This window comes from Pseudophryne corroboree, chromosome 3 (assembly GCF_028390025.1).
Source record: "Pseudophryne corroboree isolate aPseCor3 chromosome 3, aPseCor3.hap2, whole genome shotgun sequence".
NCBI lineage: Eukaryota > Metazoa > Chordata > Amphibia > Anura > Myobatrachidae > Pseudophryne > Pseudophryne corroboree.
In genome coordinates this window covers 488,646,483-488,666,284 of record NC_086446.1, presented here as the reverse complement: position 1 = coordinate 488,666,284, position 19,802 = coordinate 488,646,483, and the positions used below count along the sequence as shown (strand labels likewise).

At 45.3% G+C, this 19,802-nt stretch overlaps 1 protein-coding gene across 2 annotated transcripts in view; it reads right to left on the bottom strand.

Moving 5' to 3' along the window:
• The window catches only part of ANKRD40 (ankyrin repeat domain 40), a 141,597-nt gene that overhangs the window by 59,330 nt on the left and 62,465 nt on the right, over window positions 1-19,802 (bottom strand). Inside the window, exons 4-5 of one of the 2 annotated variants that reach the window (XM_063960914.1) lie at window positions 15,917-16,098; window positions 11,103-12,899 (exon numbers count right to left, since the gene is read on the bottom strand). In XM_063960914.1, coding sequence (XP_063816984.1) covers window positions 12,762-12,899; window positions 15,917-16,098 — 320 coding nt within the window. In that variant the 3' untranslated portion in view covers window positions 11,103-12,761. Of the gene's footprint in view, window positions 1-11,102; window positions 12,900-15,916; window positions 16,099-19,802 lie in introns of those variants that run through there. The other variant, XM_063960915.1, reaches the window with a different exon arrangement.

Below are 19,802 nucleotides of genomic sequence, written 5' to 3'. Positions count from 1 at the left end.
GTCTTGCGGTGACATCCTTCCTGGCTTTGATCAGGGTAGGGATGACTTCCTCCGGAATACCTTTTTCCTTCAGGATCCGGTGTTCATGGTTTTCACTCCTCGCCTTCTTATTATTCTCAGTACCTTGGGTATGAGAGGTAGAGGAGGAAACACATAAACCGACTGGTACACCCATGGTGTCACTAGAGCGTCCACCGCTATCGCCTGAGGGTCTCTTGACCGGGCGCAATATCTTTTCAACTTCTTGTTGAGGCGGGACGCCATCATGTCTACCTGTGGTTTTTCCCACCGGTTGACCAGCATTTGGAAGACTTCTGGATGAAGTCCCCATTCTCCCGGGTGGAGGTCGTGCCTGCTGAGGAAGTCTGCTTCCCAGTTGTCCACTCCCGGAATGAACACTGCCATCAGTGCTAACACATGATTCTCTGCCCATCTGAGAATCCTTGTGGCTTCTGCCATCGCCATCCTGCTTCTCGTGCCGCCCTGTCTGTTTACATGGGCGACCGCCGTGATGTTGTCTGACTGGATCAGTACCGGCTGGTGTTGAAGCAGGGGTCTTGCCTGGCTTAGGGCATTGTAAATGGCCCTTAGCTCCAGGATATTTATGTGAAGAGAAATCTCCTGATTTGACCACAGTCCTTGGAAATTTCTTCCCTTTGTGACTGCCCCCCAGCCCCGAAGGCTGGCATCCGTGGTCACCAGGACCCAGTCCTGTATTCCGAATCTGCGGCCCTCTAGTAGATGAGCCCTCTGCAGCCACCACAGCAGCGACACCCTGGTTCTGGCCGATAGGGTTATTCGCTGTTGCATCTGGAGATGGGACCCGGACCATTTGTCCAACAGGTCCCACTGGAACGTCCTTGCGTGGAACCTTCCGAATGGAATTGCTTCGTACGAAGCTACCATTTTTTCCCAGGACTCGTGTGCATTGATGTACCGACACTTTTCCTGGTTTTAGGATGTCTCTGACCAGAGATGACAATTCCTCGGCTTTTTCCAGTGGAAGAAACACTCTTTTCTGGTCTGTGTCCAGAATCATTCCCAGGAACAGAAGACGTGTCGTCGGGACCAGCTGTGACTTTGGAATGTTTAGAATCCAGCCGTGCTGTTGTAGCACTTCCTGAGAAAGTGCCACCCCCACTATCAACTGTTCTTTGGACCTCGCCTTTATCAGGAGATCGTCCAAGTACGGGATAATTAAAACTCCCTTCTTGCGAAGGAGTATCATCATTTCGGCCATTACCTTGGTAAAGACCCTCGGTGCCGTGGATAACCCAAACGGCAGCGTCTGGAACTGATAGTGACAGTCCTGTACCACAATCTGAGGTACTCCTGGTGCGGAGGGTAAATGGGGACATGCAGGTACGCATCCTTGATGTCCAGGGATACCATGTAATCCCCCTCCTCCAGGCTCGCAATAACCGCCCTGAGCGATTCCATCTTGAACTTGTACCTTTTGATATAAGTGTTCAAGGCTTTTAAATTTAAGATGGGTCTCACCGAACCGTCCGGTTTCGGTACCAAAAACATTGTGGAGTAGTAACCCTGTCCTTGCTGAAGGAGGGGTACCTTGACGATCACTTTCTGTGAATACAGTTTTTGAATAGCTACCAACACTGCCTCCCTGGCAGAGGGAGTTGCCGGCAAGGCAGATTTTAGGAAACGGCGGGGGGGAGACGTCTCGAATTCCAGCCTGTACCCCTGAGATACTACTTGAAGGACCCAGGGATCCACTTGTGAGAGAGCCCACAGTGTGCTGAAAAACCTGAGACGTGCCCCCACCGTTCCCGATTCCGCCTGAGCAGCCCCAGCGTCATGCTGTGGACTTACCGGACGCAGGGGAGGACTTCTGCTCCTGGGAACTAGCTGTGTGCTGCAGCTTTTTTCCCCCTTCCTCTGCCCCTCGGCAGAAAGGATGAGCCTCTAGCCCGCTTATTTTTCCTGGGCCGAAAGGACTGTACCTGATAATACGGTGCTTTCTTTTGCTGTGGGGTAGCCTGTGGCAAAAAAGTCGATTTGCCAGCAGTAGCTGTGGAAACGAGGTCTGAAAGACCTTCCCCAAAAAGTTCCACCCCTTTATAGGGTAAAACTTCCATGTGCCGCTTGGAGTCGGCATCACCTGACCATTGCCTAGTCCATAACCCCCGTCTGGCGGCAATGGACATAGCGCTTATTTTTGATGCCAGCCGGCAAATATCCCTCTGTGCATCACGCATGTATAAGACCGCGTCTTTTATATGGTCAATCGTTAGCAAAATATTGTCCCTATCCATGGTATCAATGTTTTCCGACAGGGAGTCTGACCACGCAGCAGCAGCACTGTACATCCAAGCTGATGCAATAGCGGGTCTCAATATAATGCCAGTGTGTGTGTATATAGCTTCTAGGGCACTTTCCAGCTTTCTATCAGCAGGTTCTTTTAGGGCGGCCGTATCCGGAGACGGTAGTGCCACCTTCTTTGATAAGCGTGTCAGCGCTTTATCTACCCTAGGGGGTGTTTCCCAGCGTGACCTATCCTCTGGCGGGAAAGGGTACGCAGTCATTAACCGTTTAGAAATGATCAATTTCTTATCTGGGGAAGTCCACGCTTCCTCACACACCTCATTTAATTCGTCAGATGCAGGAAAAACTACTGGTAGTTTTTTCTCACCAAACATAATACCCTTTTTTGTGGTACCTGGGGTATCATCAGAAATGTGTAATACATTTTTCATAGCCTCAATCATATAACGGGTGGATCTATTGGAGGGTACACTCGTCTCATCATCGTCGACACTGGAGTCGGTATCCGTGTCGACATCTGTATCTGTCATCTGAGGTAGCGGGCGTTTTACAGCCCCTGATGACATTTGAGACGCTTGGACAGGCACAAGCTGAGTAGCCGGCTGTCCTATGTCGTCAAACCTTTTATGTAAGGAGCTGACACTGTCACGTAATTCCTTCCATAAGTCCATCCGCACTGGTGTCGACCCCGCAGGGGGTGACATCACATTCACAGGCATTTGCTCCGCCTCCACATCATTATCCTCATCATACATGTCGACACAGCAGTACCGACACACAGCAGACACACAGGGAATGCTCTTACAGAGGACAGGACCCCACAAAGCCCTTTGGGGAGACAGAGGGAGAGTATGCCAGCACACACCAGGGCGCTATATAACACAGGGATATCACTATACAGAGTGTTTTTCCCTATAGCTGCCTATAATATATATATTGCGCCTAAATTGTGCCCCCCATCTCTTTTTTACCCTTTCTGTAGTGTATTGACTGCAGGGGAGAGCCAGGGAGCTTCCCTCCAACGGAGCTGTGAGGGAAAAATGGCGCCAGTGTGCTGAAGGAGATAGCTCCGCCCCTTTTTTCGCGGACTTTCTCCCGCATTTTTATGGATTCTGGCAGGGGTTAAAAAGCACCTATATAGCCTCTGGGGCTATATATGGTGCCAGTTTGCCAGCCAAGGTGTCAGTATTTCTGCTCAGGGCGCCCCCCCCCAGCGCCCTGCACCCATCAGTGACCGGAGTGTGAGGTGTGCATGAGGAGCAATGGCGCACAGCTGCAGTGCTGTGCGCTACCTTGGAGAAGACAGAAGTCTTCAGCCGCCGATTTTCCGGACCACCTTCTTGCTTCTGGCTCTGTAAGGGGGACGGCGGCGCGGCTCCGGGAACGGACGACGAGGTCGGGTCCTGTGTTCGATCCCTCTGGAGCTAATGGTGTCCAGTGGCCTAAGAAGCCCAAGCTACCACCACTTAGGTAGGTTCGCTTCTTCTCCCCTTAGTCCCTCGATGCAGTGAGCCTATTGCCAGCAGGTCTCACTGAAAATAAAAAACCTAACAAACACTTTCTTCCTAGGAGCTCAGGAGAGCCCCTAGTGTGCATCCAGCTCAGCCGGGCACAGAAATCTAACTGAGGCTTGGAGGAGGGTCATAGGGGGAAGAACCAGTGCACACCAGATAGTCCTAAATCTTTCTTTAGATGTGCCCAGTCTCCTGTGGAGCCGTCTATTCCCCATGGTCCTTACGGAGTCCCCAGCATCCACTAGGACAGAGAAAAAGAAAAAAAGATTACTCCCACCTGCAAGCCTAAAAACATTTATCCTACTTATAAAGCAGTAGGATATACCCGTCACATACCTTGGACCTCAATTTCCATAATTTTTCACTTTCACCCTAAAAATCATGAAATTATTGGCCAATTAAAAATAATTTAAAACCTCTAAGTGCCTAATTAGTCATTATGGGGGGTGCCCCATGGGTTCTGAACCAAATCCCAACATTTTTACCTTAAAATAAGGATTTTTTTACAACTTTTTACATAATTTGGAGGTTGTGAAAAGAAATGTGTTAAACCTAAGGAGAATTATCACCGCTAATTTTCGCAGACAACTGAATAATAAGATTTTACTTACCGATAAATCTATTTCTCGTAGTCCGTAGTGGATGCTGGGGACTCCGTCAGGACCATGGGGATTAGGGGCTCCGCAGGAGACAGGGCACAAAAATAAAGCTTTAGGATCAGGTGGTGTGCACTGGCTCCTCCCCCTATGACCCTCCTCCAAGCCTCAGTTAGGATACTGTGCCCGGACGAGCGTACACAATAAGGAAGGATTTTGAATCCCGGGTAAGACTCATACCAGCCACACCAATCACACCGTACAACTTGTGATCTGAACCCAGTTAACAGTATGACAACGTAGGAGCCTCTGAACAGACGGCTCACAACAAGAACAACCCGATTTTCTTGTAACAATAACTATGTACAAGTATTGCAGACAATCCGCACTTGGGATGGGCGCCCAGCATCCACTACGGACTACGAGAAATAGATTTATCGGTAAGTAAAATCTTATTTTCTCTAAACGTCCTAGTGGATGCTGGGGACTCCGTCAGGACCATGGGGATTATACCAAAGCTCCCAAACGGGCGGGAGAGTGCGGATGACTCTGCAGCACCGAATGAGAGAACTCCAGGTCCTCTTTAGCCAGGGTATCAAATTTGTAGAATTTTACAAACGTGTTCTCCCCCGACCACGTAGCTGCTCGGCAGAGTTGTAATGCCGAGACCCCTCGGGCAGCCGCCCAGGATGAGCCCACCTTCCTTGTGGAATGGGCCTTGACAGATTTAGGCTGTGGCAGGCCTGCCACAGAATATGCAAGTTGAATTGTGCTACAAATCCAACGAGCGATCGTCTGCTTAGAAGCAGGAGCACCCAGCTTGTTGGGTGCATACCGTATAAACAGCGAGTCAGATTTTCTGACTCCAGCCGTCCTTGAAATATATATTTTCAATGCCCTGACAACGTCCAGCAACTTGGAATCCTCCAAATCGCTAGTAGCCGCAGGCACCACAATAGGCTGGTTCAGGTGAAACGCTGACACCACCTTAGACAGAAAATGAGGACGCGTCCGCAGTTCTGCCCTGTCCGAATGGAAAATCAGATATGGGCTTTTATACGATAAAGCCGCCAATTCTGACACTCTCCTGGCTGAAGCCAGGGCCAGTAGCATGGTTACTTTCCATGTAAGATATTTCAAATCCGCCGATTTGAGTGGCTCAAACCAATGGGATTTGAGAAAATCCAAAACTACATTAAGGTCCCACGGAGCCACTGGGGGCACAATCGGGGGCTGTATATGTAGTACTCCTTTTACAAAAGTCTGGACTTCAGGAACTGAAGCCAATTCTTTCTGGAAGAAAATCGACAGGGCCGAAATTTGAACCTTAATGGACCCCAACTTGAGGCCCATAGACAATCCTGTTTGCAGGAAATGTAGGAATCGACCCAATTGAAATTCCTCCGTGGGGGCCTTCCTGGCCTCGCACCACGCAACATATTTTCTCCAAATGCGGTGATAATGTTGTGCAGTCACCTACTTCCTGGCTTTAACCAGTGTAGGGATGACCTCTTCCGGAATGCCTTTTTCCCTTAGAATTCGGCGTTCAACCGCCACGCCGTCAAACGCAGCCGCGGTAAGTCTTGGAATAGACACGGTCCCTGCTGAATCAGGTCCCGTCTTAGAGGTAGAGGCCACGGATTTTCCGTGAGCATCTCCTGAAGTTCCGGGTACCAAGTTCTTCTTGGCCAATCAGGAGCCACGAGTATCGTTCTTACTCCCCTTTGCCGTATAATTCTCAGTACTTTGGGTATGAGAGGCAGAGGAGGAAACACATACACTGACTGGAACACCCACGGTGTTACCAGAGCGTCCACAGCTATTGCCTGAGGGTCTCTTGACCTGGCGCAATACCTGTCCAGTTTTTTGTTGAGGCGAGACGTCATCATATCCACCTTTGGTTTTTCCCAACGGTTCACAATCATGTGGAAAACTTCTGGATGAAGTCCCCACTCTCCCGGGTGTAGATCGTGTCTGCTGAGGAAGTCTGCTTCCCAGTTGTCCACTCCCGGAATGAACACTGCTGACAGTGCTATCACATGATCTTCCGCCCAGCGAAGAATCCTTGCAGCTTCTGCCATTGCTCTCCTGCTTCTTGTGCCGCCCTGTCTGTTTACGTGGGCGACTGCCGTGATGTTGTCCGACTGGATCAACACCGGCCGACCCTGAAGCAGGGGTTTTGCCAGGCTTAGAGCATTGTAAATCGCTCTTAGCTCCAGTATATTTATGTGAAGAGACATCTCCAGGCTTGACCATACTCCCTTGAAGTTTCTTCCCTGTGTGACCGCTCCCCAGCCTCTCAGACTGGCATCCGTGGTCACCAGGACCCAGTCCTGTATGCCGAATCTGCGGCCTTGTAACAGATGAGCACTCTGTAACCACCACAGAAGAGACACCCTTGTCCGTGGCGATAAGGTTATCCGCTGATGCATCTGCAGATGCGATCCGGACCATTTGTCCAGCAGATCCCACTGAAAAATTAGTGCGTGGAATCTGCCGAATGGGATTGCTTCGTAAGAAGCCACCATCTTTCCCAGGACTCTTGTGCATTGATGCACAGACACTTTTCCTGGTTTTAGGAGGTTCCTGACAAGTTCGGATAACTCCCTGGCTTTCTCCTCCGGAAGAAACACCTTTTTCTGAACCGTGTCCAGAATCATTCCCAGGAACAGCAGACGTGTTGTCGGGGTCAACTGAGATTTTGGGAAATTCAGAATCCACCCGTGTTGTTGCAGCACTACTTGGGTTAGTGCTACTCCGTCCTCCAGCTGTTCTCTGGACCTTGCTCTTATCAGGAGATCGTCCAAGTAAGGGATAATTAATACGCCTTTTCTTCGTAGAAGAAACATCATTTCGGCCATTACCTTGGTAAAGACCCGAGGTGCCGTGGACAATCCAAACGGCAGCGTCTGAAACTGATAATGACAGTTTTGCACCACGAACCTGAGGTACCCTTGATGTGAAGGGCAAATTGGGACATGCAGGTAAGCATCCTTGATGTCCAGGGACACCATAAAGTCCCCTTCTTCCAGATTCGCTATCACTGCTCTGAGTGACTCCATCTTGAACTTGAATTTTTGTATGTACAGGTTCAAAGATTTCAGATTTAGAATAGGTCTTACCGAGCCGTCCGGCTTCGGTACCACAAATAGTGTGGAATAATACCCCTTTCCCTGTTGTAGGAGGGGTACCTTGACTATCACCTGCTGAGAATACAGCTTGTGAATGGCTTCCAATACCGTCGCCCTGTCTGAGGGAGACGTTGGCAGAGCAGACTTTAGGAACCGGCGAGGGGGAGACTTCTCGAATTCCAACCTGTAACCCTGAGATATTATCTGCAGGATCCAGGGGTCCACCTGTGAGCAAGCCCACTGCGCGCTGAAATTCTTGAGTCGACCCCCCACCGTTTCTGAGTCCGCTTGTAAAGCCCCAGCGTCATGCTGAGGGCTTTGCAGAACCCGCGGAGGGCTTCTGTTCCTGGGAAGGAGCTGCTTGCTGCCCTCTCTTACACTTTCCTCTGCCTCGGGGCAGATATGACTGTCCTTTTTCCCGCTTGTTCTTATAGGACCGAAAGGACTGCGGCTGAAAAGACGGTGTCTTTTTCTGTTGGGAGGGGGTCTGAGGTAAAAAGGTGGATTTCCCGGCCGTTGCCGTGGCCACCAGATCCGATAGACCGACGCCAAATAATTCCTCCCCTTTATACGGCAATACTTCCATATGCCGTTTGGAATCCGCATCACCTGACCACTGTCGTGTCCATAAACTTCTTCTGGCAGATATGGACATCGCACTTACTCTCGATGCCAGAGTGCAAATATCCCTCTGAGCATCTCGCATATAAAGAAAAGCATCCTTTAATTGCTCTAAAGTCTGTAAAATACTGTCCCTATCCAGGGTATCAATATTTTCAGTCAGGGAATCCGACCAGATCACCCCAGCACTGCACATCCAGGCTGAGGCGATGGCTGGTTGCAGTATAACACCAGTATGTGTGTATATACTTTTTAGGGTAGTTTCCAGCCTCCTATCAGCTGGATCCTTGAGGGCGGCCGTATCAGGAGACGGTAACGCCACTTGTTTTGATAAGCGTGTGAGCGCCTTATCCACCTTAGGGGGTGTTTCCCAGCGCGCCCTAACCTCTGGCGGGAAAGGGTATAATGCCAATAACTTTTTTGAAATTAGCACTTTTCTATCTGGGTTAACCCACGCTTCATCACATACATCATTCAATTCCTCTGATTCAGGAAAAACTACAGGTAGTTTTTTCACCCCCCACATAATACCCCTTTTTGTGGTACTTGCAGTATCAGAGATATGCAAAGCCTCCTTCATTGCCGTGATCATATAACGTGTGGCCCTACTTGAAAATACGTTTGTTTCTTCACCGTCGACACTAGATTCAGTGTCCGTGTCTGGGTCTGTGTCGACCGACTGAGGTAAAGGGCGTTTTACAGCCCCTGACGGTGTCTGAGACGCCTGGGCAGGTACCAACTGGTTTTCCGGCCGTCTCATGTCGTCAACTGATTTTTGTAATGTGCTGACATTATCACGTAATTCCATAAACAAAGCCATCCATTCCGGTGTCGACTCCCTGGGGGGTGACATCACCATTATCGGCAATTGCTCTGCCTCCACACCAACATCGTCCTCATACATGTCGACACACACGTACCGACACACAGCAGACACACAGGGAATGCTCTATTGAAGACAGGACCCCACTAGCCCTTTGGGGAGACAGAGGGAGAGTTTGCCAGCACACACCCAAGCGCTATAATATATATGGGAACAACCTTATATAAGTGTTGTATCCTTATAGCAGCTTAAATATATAAAATATCGCCAAAAAAAGTGCCCCCCCTCTCTGTTTTACCCTGTTTCTGTAGTGCAGTGCAGGGGAGAGTCCTGGGAGCCTTCCTCACAGCGGAGCTGAGCAGGAAAATGGCGCTGTGTGCTGAGGAGAATAAGCCCCGCCCCCTATTCCGGCGGGCTTTTCTCCCGGAGTTTGAGATATCTGGAGGGGTTAAATACATCCATATAGCCTCAAGGGCTATATGTGATGTATTTTTTTAGCCATAAAAAGTATTATACATTGCTGCCCAGGGCGCCCCCAGCAGCGCCCTGCACCCTCCGTGACCTAATGGTGTGAAGTGTGTGACAACAATGGCGCACAGCTGCAGTGCTGTGCGCTACCTTCATGAAGACTGAAAAGCCTTCTGCCGCCGGTTTCTGGACCTTCAATCTTCAGCATCTGCAAGGGGGGTCGGCGGCGCGGCTCCGGGACGAACCCCAGGGTGAGACCTGTGTTCCGACTCCCTCTGGAGCTAATGGTGTCCAGTAGCCTAAGAAGCCAATCCATCCTGCACGCAGGTGAGTTGAACTTCTCTCCCCTAAGTCCCTCGATGCAGTGAGCCTGTTGCCAGCAGGACTCACTGAAAATAAAAAACCTAAAACTTTTTCTAAGCAGCTCCTTAAGAGAGCCACCTAGATTGCACCCTGCTCGGACGGGCACAAAAACCTAACTGAGGCTTGGAGGAGGGTCATAGGGGGAGGAGCCAGTGCACACCACCTGATCCTAAAGCTTTATTTTTGTGCCCTGTCTCCTGCGGAGCCGCTAATCCCCATGGTCCTGACGGAGTCCCCAGCATCCACTAGGACGTTTAGAGAAATTGGCTTTTCACAATTTGTGATGAAGGCCCTTTTTTATTGTCAAGACGAGATTTATAATTGAATTCTCCCCATACTTGTGTATTTGTAAACATTTAAAAAAAAAATTATTTTCTGAATTTACAACCTTATTAATTGCTGTAGGTTACAGGGTCGCAGTGCAGTGTAAACGGGTAAGCTGGGTCGTTGTGACAGCATAGGGAGAGTCGGCACCAGGAGAGGACTTTATCTCCAAGCGCTATCACTGTTCACGTGTGCGATGATGTCACTGACCCGGCAATAAGCCCGGTCCAGCCGCCACTCTGAAAGGAGTTTCAGTCGGGTCACACCCAGGATGTATGGAAAATCCTGGGTGCGGCTCAGCATTTCAATGTTAAAAGGGTATGACACATCAGTTACTGCCCTCACAAATTGTGATGCGGACATGATCACTAAACGAAATAAGGTGAGCGATTCTTTCTACAGACATGTTGAATGATGACCAATCACACACAGCAAGGGGAGGGGGACATATGGGTCTGCTTTGCACTGTTTCCAAGCACAATCCAAACATGTATAGCAATGATTCACCAAGTGACCAAATTACACTATACAAAAAAACCACACACTTTTTTTGTCCAGTATAGGTGGGACCAGTCAAGGTGATACTTTCACACATACTTTCACTTTGGTTTAAACCAATTTATTTTTTATTTTTTATTAAAAACACTTTTTTTTATTATGCTGCGACAACTGGCACGGCGCCGTGACTTCTTATAAAATTGCCCATTATATTAAAAAAACTAGTGCTTTTATTCAAAATGTGTAATGCCAGTGGCATGCCCAGTGCTAATGATTAATACCTCCGTTTGTGTGTGCGTGTGTTTCTCTGAAAAGTGCTTTTGCATTTACCAATACTATTAAGATTTTAATTAGAATAAGTGGACTAATGCTTAACATTAACTTATTGTTCTTATTTTCAATTTTCATCTATTTTGGAGTGTACTTTGTATGTATTAATATGTTTAGTCTATCTACATGTAGTCAGACGTAGTAGGAATAATAAGCTGTAAAAAATTGGTTTTATTGAAAGATGTAAAATGATTCAAAGCCTAATAACATTATTAAATGTTAGAAAGCATTCAAACATGGTTGATCAAGGTTTCTAATACATGATTCAATTATTTTTCATTAAAACAAAGAAAAAAACTGGTTTAAACCAATAAATACGTTGTGTTTTTTTCCAACCCTGCTTTCAGATACTAAATACATACTAAATAGTCATATACATATACAAGAAACACCACAGAAAACATGAATGTTATATGTTATATTTGTAAACAATAAGTAACTAAATTACATAAAATCTGTACAGAATTAGACAAAGCAGCTGTTCTGTACGCACTCCACAAAGTCATTGTATTAGGATTTATTAGAAGAAAGAATCTGCCTGGGTCACTGTGGCCTCAGTACTAGTGGTCAATTGGTTAAAATGTACTGGAAACCTATACAGCTGCTAATAGTAAAGTGAAACTAATTAGAAGTAGTAATACAAGGATCCTATATTCAAGGTTATTTAACAAGACCCTAAAATACTAATTTAGGACACAGAATACTTCTGGGTAGACTACTGTTTGATGTGATATCACCAGCAACCCACCAACAAGGGTATGGGAGCTCCCTGGAGGTTTTATAGTCAAGGTATCAACACCATTGAAACCAGTCAGTAGTGGTAGACATTAGAAACAGTGCCAGACTGGTTGAATACCTGATGAAAGTGACATATAGTTGATACCCTACACCCCTGAGAATGACAGTCAACCATAAACCCAGAAGTATTAATAGGTGTAATTAGTATATAAATTTCAGCATACAATACTGTTATATAGCCATAGCTCTTTCCATTGATGGTAATACAGAATTTGTTAATAGAAACCATCAATTAACATACTGAACTATGTTGCTACTGCTAAATAGATCATTTTTGTAATCGTGCTTTTATGGCATAAGTATGTTGTGCATTTAAAAGAAGGACGTTTTTATTGCAAGTCTAAGACATGTACCCGTCATGTATCAGAGGCATCTTCGGAACCGTGAGGCTGCTTAGAAGAAAAAAAAATGTCATGGAATATGCCATCAACATTAACAGTCAGAGAAACTCCAGTCCTCAGACACCTGGTGTAACAAATACATGCAGACTGTAGAGGAAGGGACAGCGTTTAAGCAAGAAAATAACTGACTGCTTGGAAAAATGATCTAGTTAAAAAACACAAACATATTCAAGCTCAAGGTACATAAATGCTGCTTCCCCTACTCTAGCAATAAAAAGAAGACCAAAATTACTAGATTATTTAGTGCCTAGGTCCTCTGTACGGAGCCACTCAACTGCTGTTATGGAACTACAAGTTCCAGCATGTTCTGCCACATAGGAAGCACAGCCATACAAGATTCTTTATGCCTTTTAAAATTAAAACTATATATCTATCTCTCTTACAGTCAAAAAGAAAAGAATTTATTTAGCAAAAAAATAAACTTTGTTATCCCATTCACTCTGTGCTTCTTTAAACTCTACCGAGCAATGCAGATTGCTTATTGTTAAATAACTGATCTATGCGTCACAAGAACACCCCATGTTTAGTACATGTAAACTAAGGCTGCATTGCTCTGTGTAATGTATTGTTCTGCTAGCCGGTTACACTATACTGTATATACACTGCCACTGTCAGTAGGTTAATTTTGATGCCTTCTTGTTAAAACAGGGTCTTTCAGTTAGTGTTGTTGATGTCCTGAATGGGCTGTGGTCATGTTTCAGGACCAGCTCCAGTTCTTGGAAATACTGCAGTCTCGCAACATCTTTGTCCTTAAACAGAAAATGGTGGCATGTTAAATCAAACGTCCTCCTCACATAATGATGTTTTTAAAACCAGAATTAAGGCTTTGTCCAGTTCCTCTATCCTATATAATAAAAGGCTAACGCTGCTCCTCACCTCTATGGTGTTTTGCGCGCCGGCAGCCATCATATGGCACCCGACGGAGTAATTCATGTGTTGCTCCATTCGGGTGCACACCGCCGGAGCTGACATTACTGTTATGTTGTTCCATAATTTTGACGGTCTGGTAACTGGTAGACAATAATGAATGACCGCAAGTGCTGAACATTATCTGTATAGTGTGGCATTATTTATGGAAATCCTGTACTGTGCAAGACTATACAAGAAAAATACTTTATTTACAACTGAGACATAGACAGAGCCGTTTCTAGACAATTTGGCTCCCAGTGCGAACATTAAAAAATGCTTCCTCCTCCCCTCCAAGGCCATTTTGAGAAAAAAATAATTTGCATGCCAAAGGAGTGTAAGAAAGAGGGCGTGGTCTTGATAGAAGGGGCGTGGCCTTGCAGAAAAAGACTACCTTACACCTTGGTTATGCCCCAAACACTATATTATGCCCAACACCATAGTATGACCTACACTGTAATGCCCCATCCCTACAAACAGCACTGCCCACCCCCCATGCTCTCCTTTTTGTTTCAACATCACAAAGAAGATAATAATTATATAATAACCCTCAACTGGTTGCTGTTTTAAGTTCCATATGTTTGATATATCACACAATCAGTGTCTGTCTGTGGCATCTGAAGCCCCTCAGGTAGTGTCACTCACTGGCAGACTGTCACACTCACTCTGTAAACTGCACAGATAGTGCTGGGGCAGCCACCCGTCTTCTTCTTCCCCTAATTTAGGAGTATCTCTCTCTCTCCATTCTCTGGGCCCTGTGATGTGAACCACCTCATTGCTAAGCCTCTGCTTAGAGCAAATGAAGATGAAAGCGAGAATGGAGTAGGGGCCAGCCAACAGTAACTAGTCACATATTGTAGGGGTCGGAGCTAAGTGCAGGGTGAAGGAGGACCCCGGAGGCAGGAGGAGAAGGGCTGTGCGGAGGGAGGAGGTGGAGCAGCTGGAAAGGGGATTATCTCCAGTATGACATTTCCCCATGGTAAGCCTAGATGGTGGCCGCAGAGTGCCATGTGCCCCGTGACCCAGTACATTAACTGGCGCCTCTTACATATTGGGGAGGGGGGAGCCGACCTCTTGCCCTTCCCTGTCCCGACACTTATGCTAGTAGGATTACTTATGGGAATCATGAAACTGATTCAGCAATATACGTGAATGTCATACTACACCAAATCAGGAACAGGCATGTACATTGCAAGAACGACGGGGCCTTTGCAGAGTTGCACAAGTCCATTTTTGCAGACAGATTTTGATAATTTTTTATTCTAATTCTTACTCAAGGTTCTGTAACCATGTATCTGCATCTACAGGCGACTGAGTCAAATGCAGTTGCATATCCACACAGTACTGTATGTGATGTTTTTGTTCAAACCAACAAACAGGTAATTTTTTCTGCCACTGGAAGGTGCCACTGCACATTAAGCGATTTTTTTTTACGTTTCAGATTTTTTGCCACCCCACACTGAATTTACATATGTCTGCCCACAAGGAGGAGGAGTTAATCAGGATAAACCGCAGGAAATATGGCCAGATTATTCAGAATGCCCACACACTGCACAATATCAGAACATTTTGGCAGATCATTTCTGTGAAGGCCGCCCAAATTAATAATCGAAGCCGAACGTCTCTGCCAGGTTTGGAACAGTTTTTCTGTGTTTAGCCAAAACGCTCCTGCATACACACTATACAATAAAACAGTCAGATCACCCAATTATTGGCAAATCAGCCCAATAATTGTATATCCCCTAAGGTGTACCCAGCTTAAGTTTACTGAGGGTGTATCAAATGTGTGTAGAATTGTCGGTTATGGGGGTAAATCCAAGTTGATCGCAGTTGGGCAAAACCATGTGCACTGCAGGGGAGGCAGATATAACATGTGCAGAAAGAGTTAGATTTGGGTGGGTTATTTTATTTCTGTGCAGGGTAAATACTGGCTGCTTTCTTTTTACACTGCAATTTAGATTGCAGATTGAACACACCCCACCCAAATTTAACTCTCTCTGCACATGTTATATCTGCCTCCCCTGCAGTGCACATGGTTTTGCCCAATTGCTAACAAAATTCCTGCTGCGATCAACTTGGAATTACCCCCTATGATGGGTTGGGAACGAGCAGAGATCCGTTTGATTTCAGGAGGAGAGAGCTGCTGCAATTGTCTGCTGATAATGATGGCTACGAAACCAAACAAAGGGATGCGGATGGTGTGATCACATAAAGGGACACAACTCTGCATGTCAGGCGAATATATTTGGATGTAGTTACAAGAGTCTTTCAGCAACAAAACGGTTCCAGCAAACAGAATCATTCAATTGCCATTTCCATTCCACCATTTAGCTTACAGATTAACTCCGTAAGTTCCTAGTTCCTCCCCCGAGCACTGTTCAGCTGCGCTCTGCAGGATTGTAGAACGGTAAAGCTGGGTATACTTTAGGCTATATGCTCGATGAGCGATATAGTCTAGTGTTTACCCTTGATTCCCGGGCAAACAATGTAGTGCGTACACACTGAACGATATCGTTCAGTGTGTACGCACTACATCGTTTGCCCAGGAATCAAGGGTACACACTGAACGATATCGCCAACGATATCGTTCAGTGACGTCACCGGCCCAAACATGCAGTTTTGGACAATATAGTCCAAATTTAACTGCATGTACAGACAGCAGAGAAGGTCGTTAACGAACCATAGGAGCATGCATCGTTAACGATATAGTATGTACACACTAGACGATATGCACAAAAATATAATTAACGATATCGTTATCGTGCATATCGTTAAAAATTCTAATGTGTATACGGCTTAAGTTCCCTGTGAGGGGAGGGGCTAATAAAAACACCTATAATGGTATAAGTGAGCCAATTACCTTCCTGAGCATGGTGTTCGGTAGTTTCCTGATTTTCTCCACACTCTCTGGATTGACCCCAAGCTCATAACAGCAAACTCGGAGTAGTTCCCGGTAGGTCAGTTCCTCCCTGTCCATTTCCACCTCAATGAAGTCATTATCCATGGGGGAGTTACTCTGAATTCTCACTTTCAGGACTAATTCTGGCCAAGAACAAGACAAACACAAAACCACCACAATGTGACATATAAATTGTTAATAAAAAAGTCGGTTACCTACCGGTAAATCCTTTTCTCGTAGTCCGTAGAGGATGCTGGGGTCCACATTAGTACCATGGGTTATAGACGGGTCCACCAGGAGCCATTGGCACTTTAAGAGTTTGAGAGTGTGGGCTGGCTCCTCCCTCTATGCCCCTCCTACCAGACTCATTCTAGAAACTGTGCCCGAGGAGACGGACATCTTCGAGAGAAGGATTTAACACAGATAGTGGCGAGATTCATACCAGCTCGCACATACAAGGCACATCAGGCTAACTTAGCCTGAAAACTCAGCAACTGCTGAAAACATTACTCACCAAGTAACAATGCAATACTCAACTAAAAACAAAGTTGTACTTAACCAGATAACAATTGCAGGAAATCGAAGCGCTGGGCGGGCGCCCAGCATCCTCTACGGACTACGAGAAAAGGATTTACCGGTAGGTAACCAAAATCCTATTTTCTCTTACGTCCTCGAGGATGCTGGGGTCAACATTAGTACCATGGGGATGTACCAAAGCTCCCAGAACGGGACGGAGAGCACGGAGGCTCCTGCAAAACAGACTGACTGAACTACAGATCATCAGAGACCAAAGTATCGAACTTGTAAAACTTTGCAAACGTGTTTGACCCTGACCACGTTGCAGCTCGCCAGGAAGACCCCACCTTAAGAGTAGAGTGGGCCTTGACAGACGTAGGATACGGCAAGCCTGCCATAGAATACGCATGTGTTATGTCCTGATGTACATCTCTTTATTTCAATGAATCATACAGTATGAAGATTATGTATTTTATTTCTTATTGGTAAGTAGTACTTGCATGGTTATAGATAGACATCAACTCCACATGCTGCTCTCCTCCTTACTCTCCTTCTACTTCCTGATCACATGTTCATCTGTGCAGCCAGATTCTTAAAGGTACACTACCTCATCTAGCTAATGCACATAAACTATTTGCATAGATACTACATCTCCCCCTTCCTTTCATATATGTAAATTAATATATTTCTTTAAAACACATAAAATTGATTTTACGTTCAACCAATTAAACATACAACAATATGTTGACTGAATTTGAGCATGAACATTAACCCACAATATACAATACACATTAAACTGGAAAAGATTTTTGAACAACAAATTATGAGCTTTAAGATGAAAGTCATATCTGCTCAATAAGCCTTGTAGGAGGTTTAATGACTCTGCCTGCTTTCGTCCGAGTATATGATCCTTCACTCAAAGGAACAGACACAATAGAATCACTTGGTGCTGAGGATGTTATAGGTGGTATGTTGACATCATCTTGACTTGGTGCATCAGAAGATAAGGATGGGAATATCTTCTTGAAATGGGACACATTCCTTGTCACAGTGTGATAGTCATTTTCTGCAACAACCATTGTTCCTTTCCTTTTCACTACAGTCAGTGGACTTGGGTGAAAAGCAGTCATGTCCTTACGTACTACTTTTTGTTTCACCAGAACACGATCTCCTTCTTGTAAGTCCGAAACAATAGCTCTCCTTTTCCGGTCTGCATATTGTTTAGCCTTTTGTTTATTGGCAGAGTCCTTCTGTCTAACCTGATGATCTCTAGATGAAGGAGTCAAATGGATTTCTGGAAGAGTGGATCTGATTACTTTTCTTTGAAACATTAATGTCTGAGGAGGGACATTTGTTGTGGAATGAGGCACTGAGCGATATTGTCTGAGAAATTGATTTAGAGATTGTTGAATTGGAATTCGGGATACTTTACAAATCTTTATTTGCTTTCCCAGATTACGCATGAAACGTTCAACAAGACCATTAGCCTGTGGCCACAGGGGAGTGATTTTTTGATGTCGAATTCCAAAATGTTTCATGAATTTGCTGAAATCATCACCTTGAAATGGCGGACCATTATCAGTCTTTATTGTTCCTGTAATTCCATAAGTAGTAAATATTCTATCCAACGCTGGTAAGACAGATGTGGCAGACGTTGAAGATATTATTTCAAGAACAGGATATCTTGAATATTCATCCACAACCACTAGTACATATTTACCATTGTATAAAGGTCCATAGAAATCAACATCGACATTTTCCCAGACATTGTCAGGTAGATTAGTCATCCGCAATGGTTCACTGCTAGTTTGCGTAGAAAGAAGGGTGCATGTCATACAGTTACGGATTTCCGATTCAACAAGTTGCTCCATGGAGGGAAACCATACCTTTTCACGTAAAAGTTGTTTGGTCTTTACGATTCCTAAATGACTGGCATGGGCAATATCAATTACCCTCTTTCTCAAAACAGCTGGAATAACAATTTTGTCACCTCTGAGAATTATTGAATCATCATGTACAGTAAGTTCTTGACAATGTTTATGAAGTGTTCGGAATTCTTGTTCCTCATCAGTTGAAAATAAAAACTGTCCCAGTCGCCAATCATTGGAAATAATGCAGTGTTTTACTGCTGACAAAACTTTATCTGAGGAAGAAGCCTCTTTGATGTTGGCACTAGTAAGTGAATCAGGAATTGAATTGCTAATAATAAAGTTCACATATTCCTCCACTGAAGTAGACTGCGATATGTCAAAAGGCAGAGGATGTCTGGACATGTAATCTGAGGGATTGTCAGCACCAGCTCTATGAATGATGGAGAAATTGTATGCCTGCAAACGTAAGCCCCATCGCTATATCCTAGCTGGTTGTTTGGATTTTGGATTTCCAAAAAGTGTCACTAGGGCTTGATGATCAGTCTGGATGGTAAAGTCAATGCCATATAGATAGAGATGAAAGCGTTCACAACCCCAGACTACTGCAAGAGCTTCCCTTTCTGGTTGAGAGTAACGTTTTTCCACCTCTGTCAAACTGGGACTTGCACATGCTACAATATGATGAACCCCATGTGTATTCACCTGAGTCAAGATAGCTCCGAGCCCCACAGGACTGGCATCCACAATAAGTTCTATTTTCCAGTCAGTGTTGTAATATGACATTGTGACACTATCCTGCAGACATCGTTTTATGTCATCAAATGCTTGTGATTGAGAGGAAGTCCATATGAATTTGCATTTTTCTTTGTGAGTTCCCTTAGTGGGGCAGTCAGAGTAGCGTAATTTGGAATGAATTGGGAGCAATAGTTAGTCATCCCAAGAAATGACTTGACCTCACAAGCATTAGCAGGTTTGGACATATTTGTGATAGCCTGGACTTTTTATGGATCAGGACCAACTCCATCTTGAGAAAAGATATGCCCAAAAAATTTGAGCTTCTGTTGAAGAAAGACGCATTTATCTTTATTCAGTGTTAAGTTTTTGGCTTGAAGACACTGCAACACTTGACGCAGAGCTACATCATGTTCTTCGCGTGTTGCTCCAAAAACCAGGATATCATCACTGTAATTGATGGCATTTGGAACTGACTGTATAACCTGACGGATAGCATTTTGAAACACCTCTGCTGCAGATACGATTCCAAATGATAGCCGTTTGTATCTTCGTAACCCAACATGAGTTGAGAATGTTGTTATTTGCCGTGACTCTTCATCAAGTTCCAGTTGATGATAACCTTTATTTAAATCCAATTTTGAAAAGAAACTTGCACCTGTGAGTCGATGTATGATATCATCCATAGTAGGAGTAATATGGCGCTCTCTTTTAATGGCAACATTAGG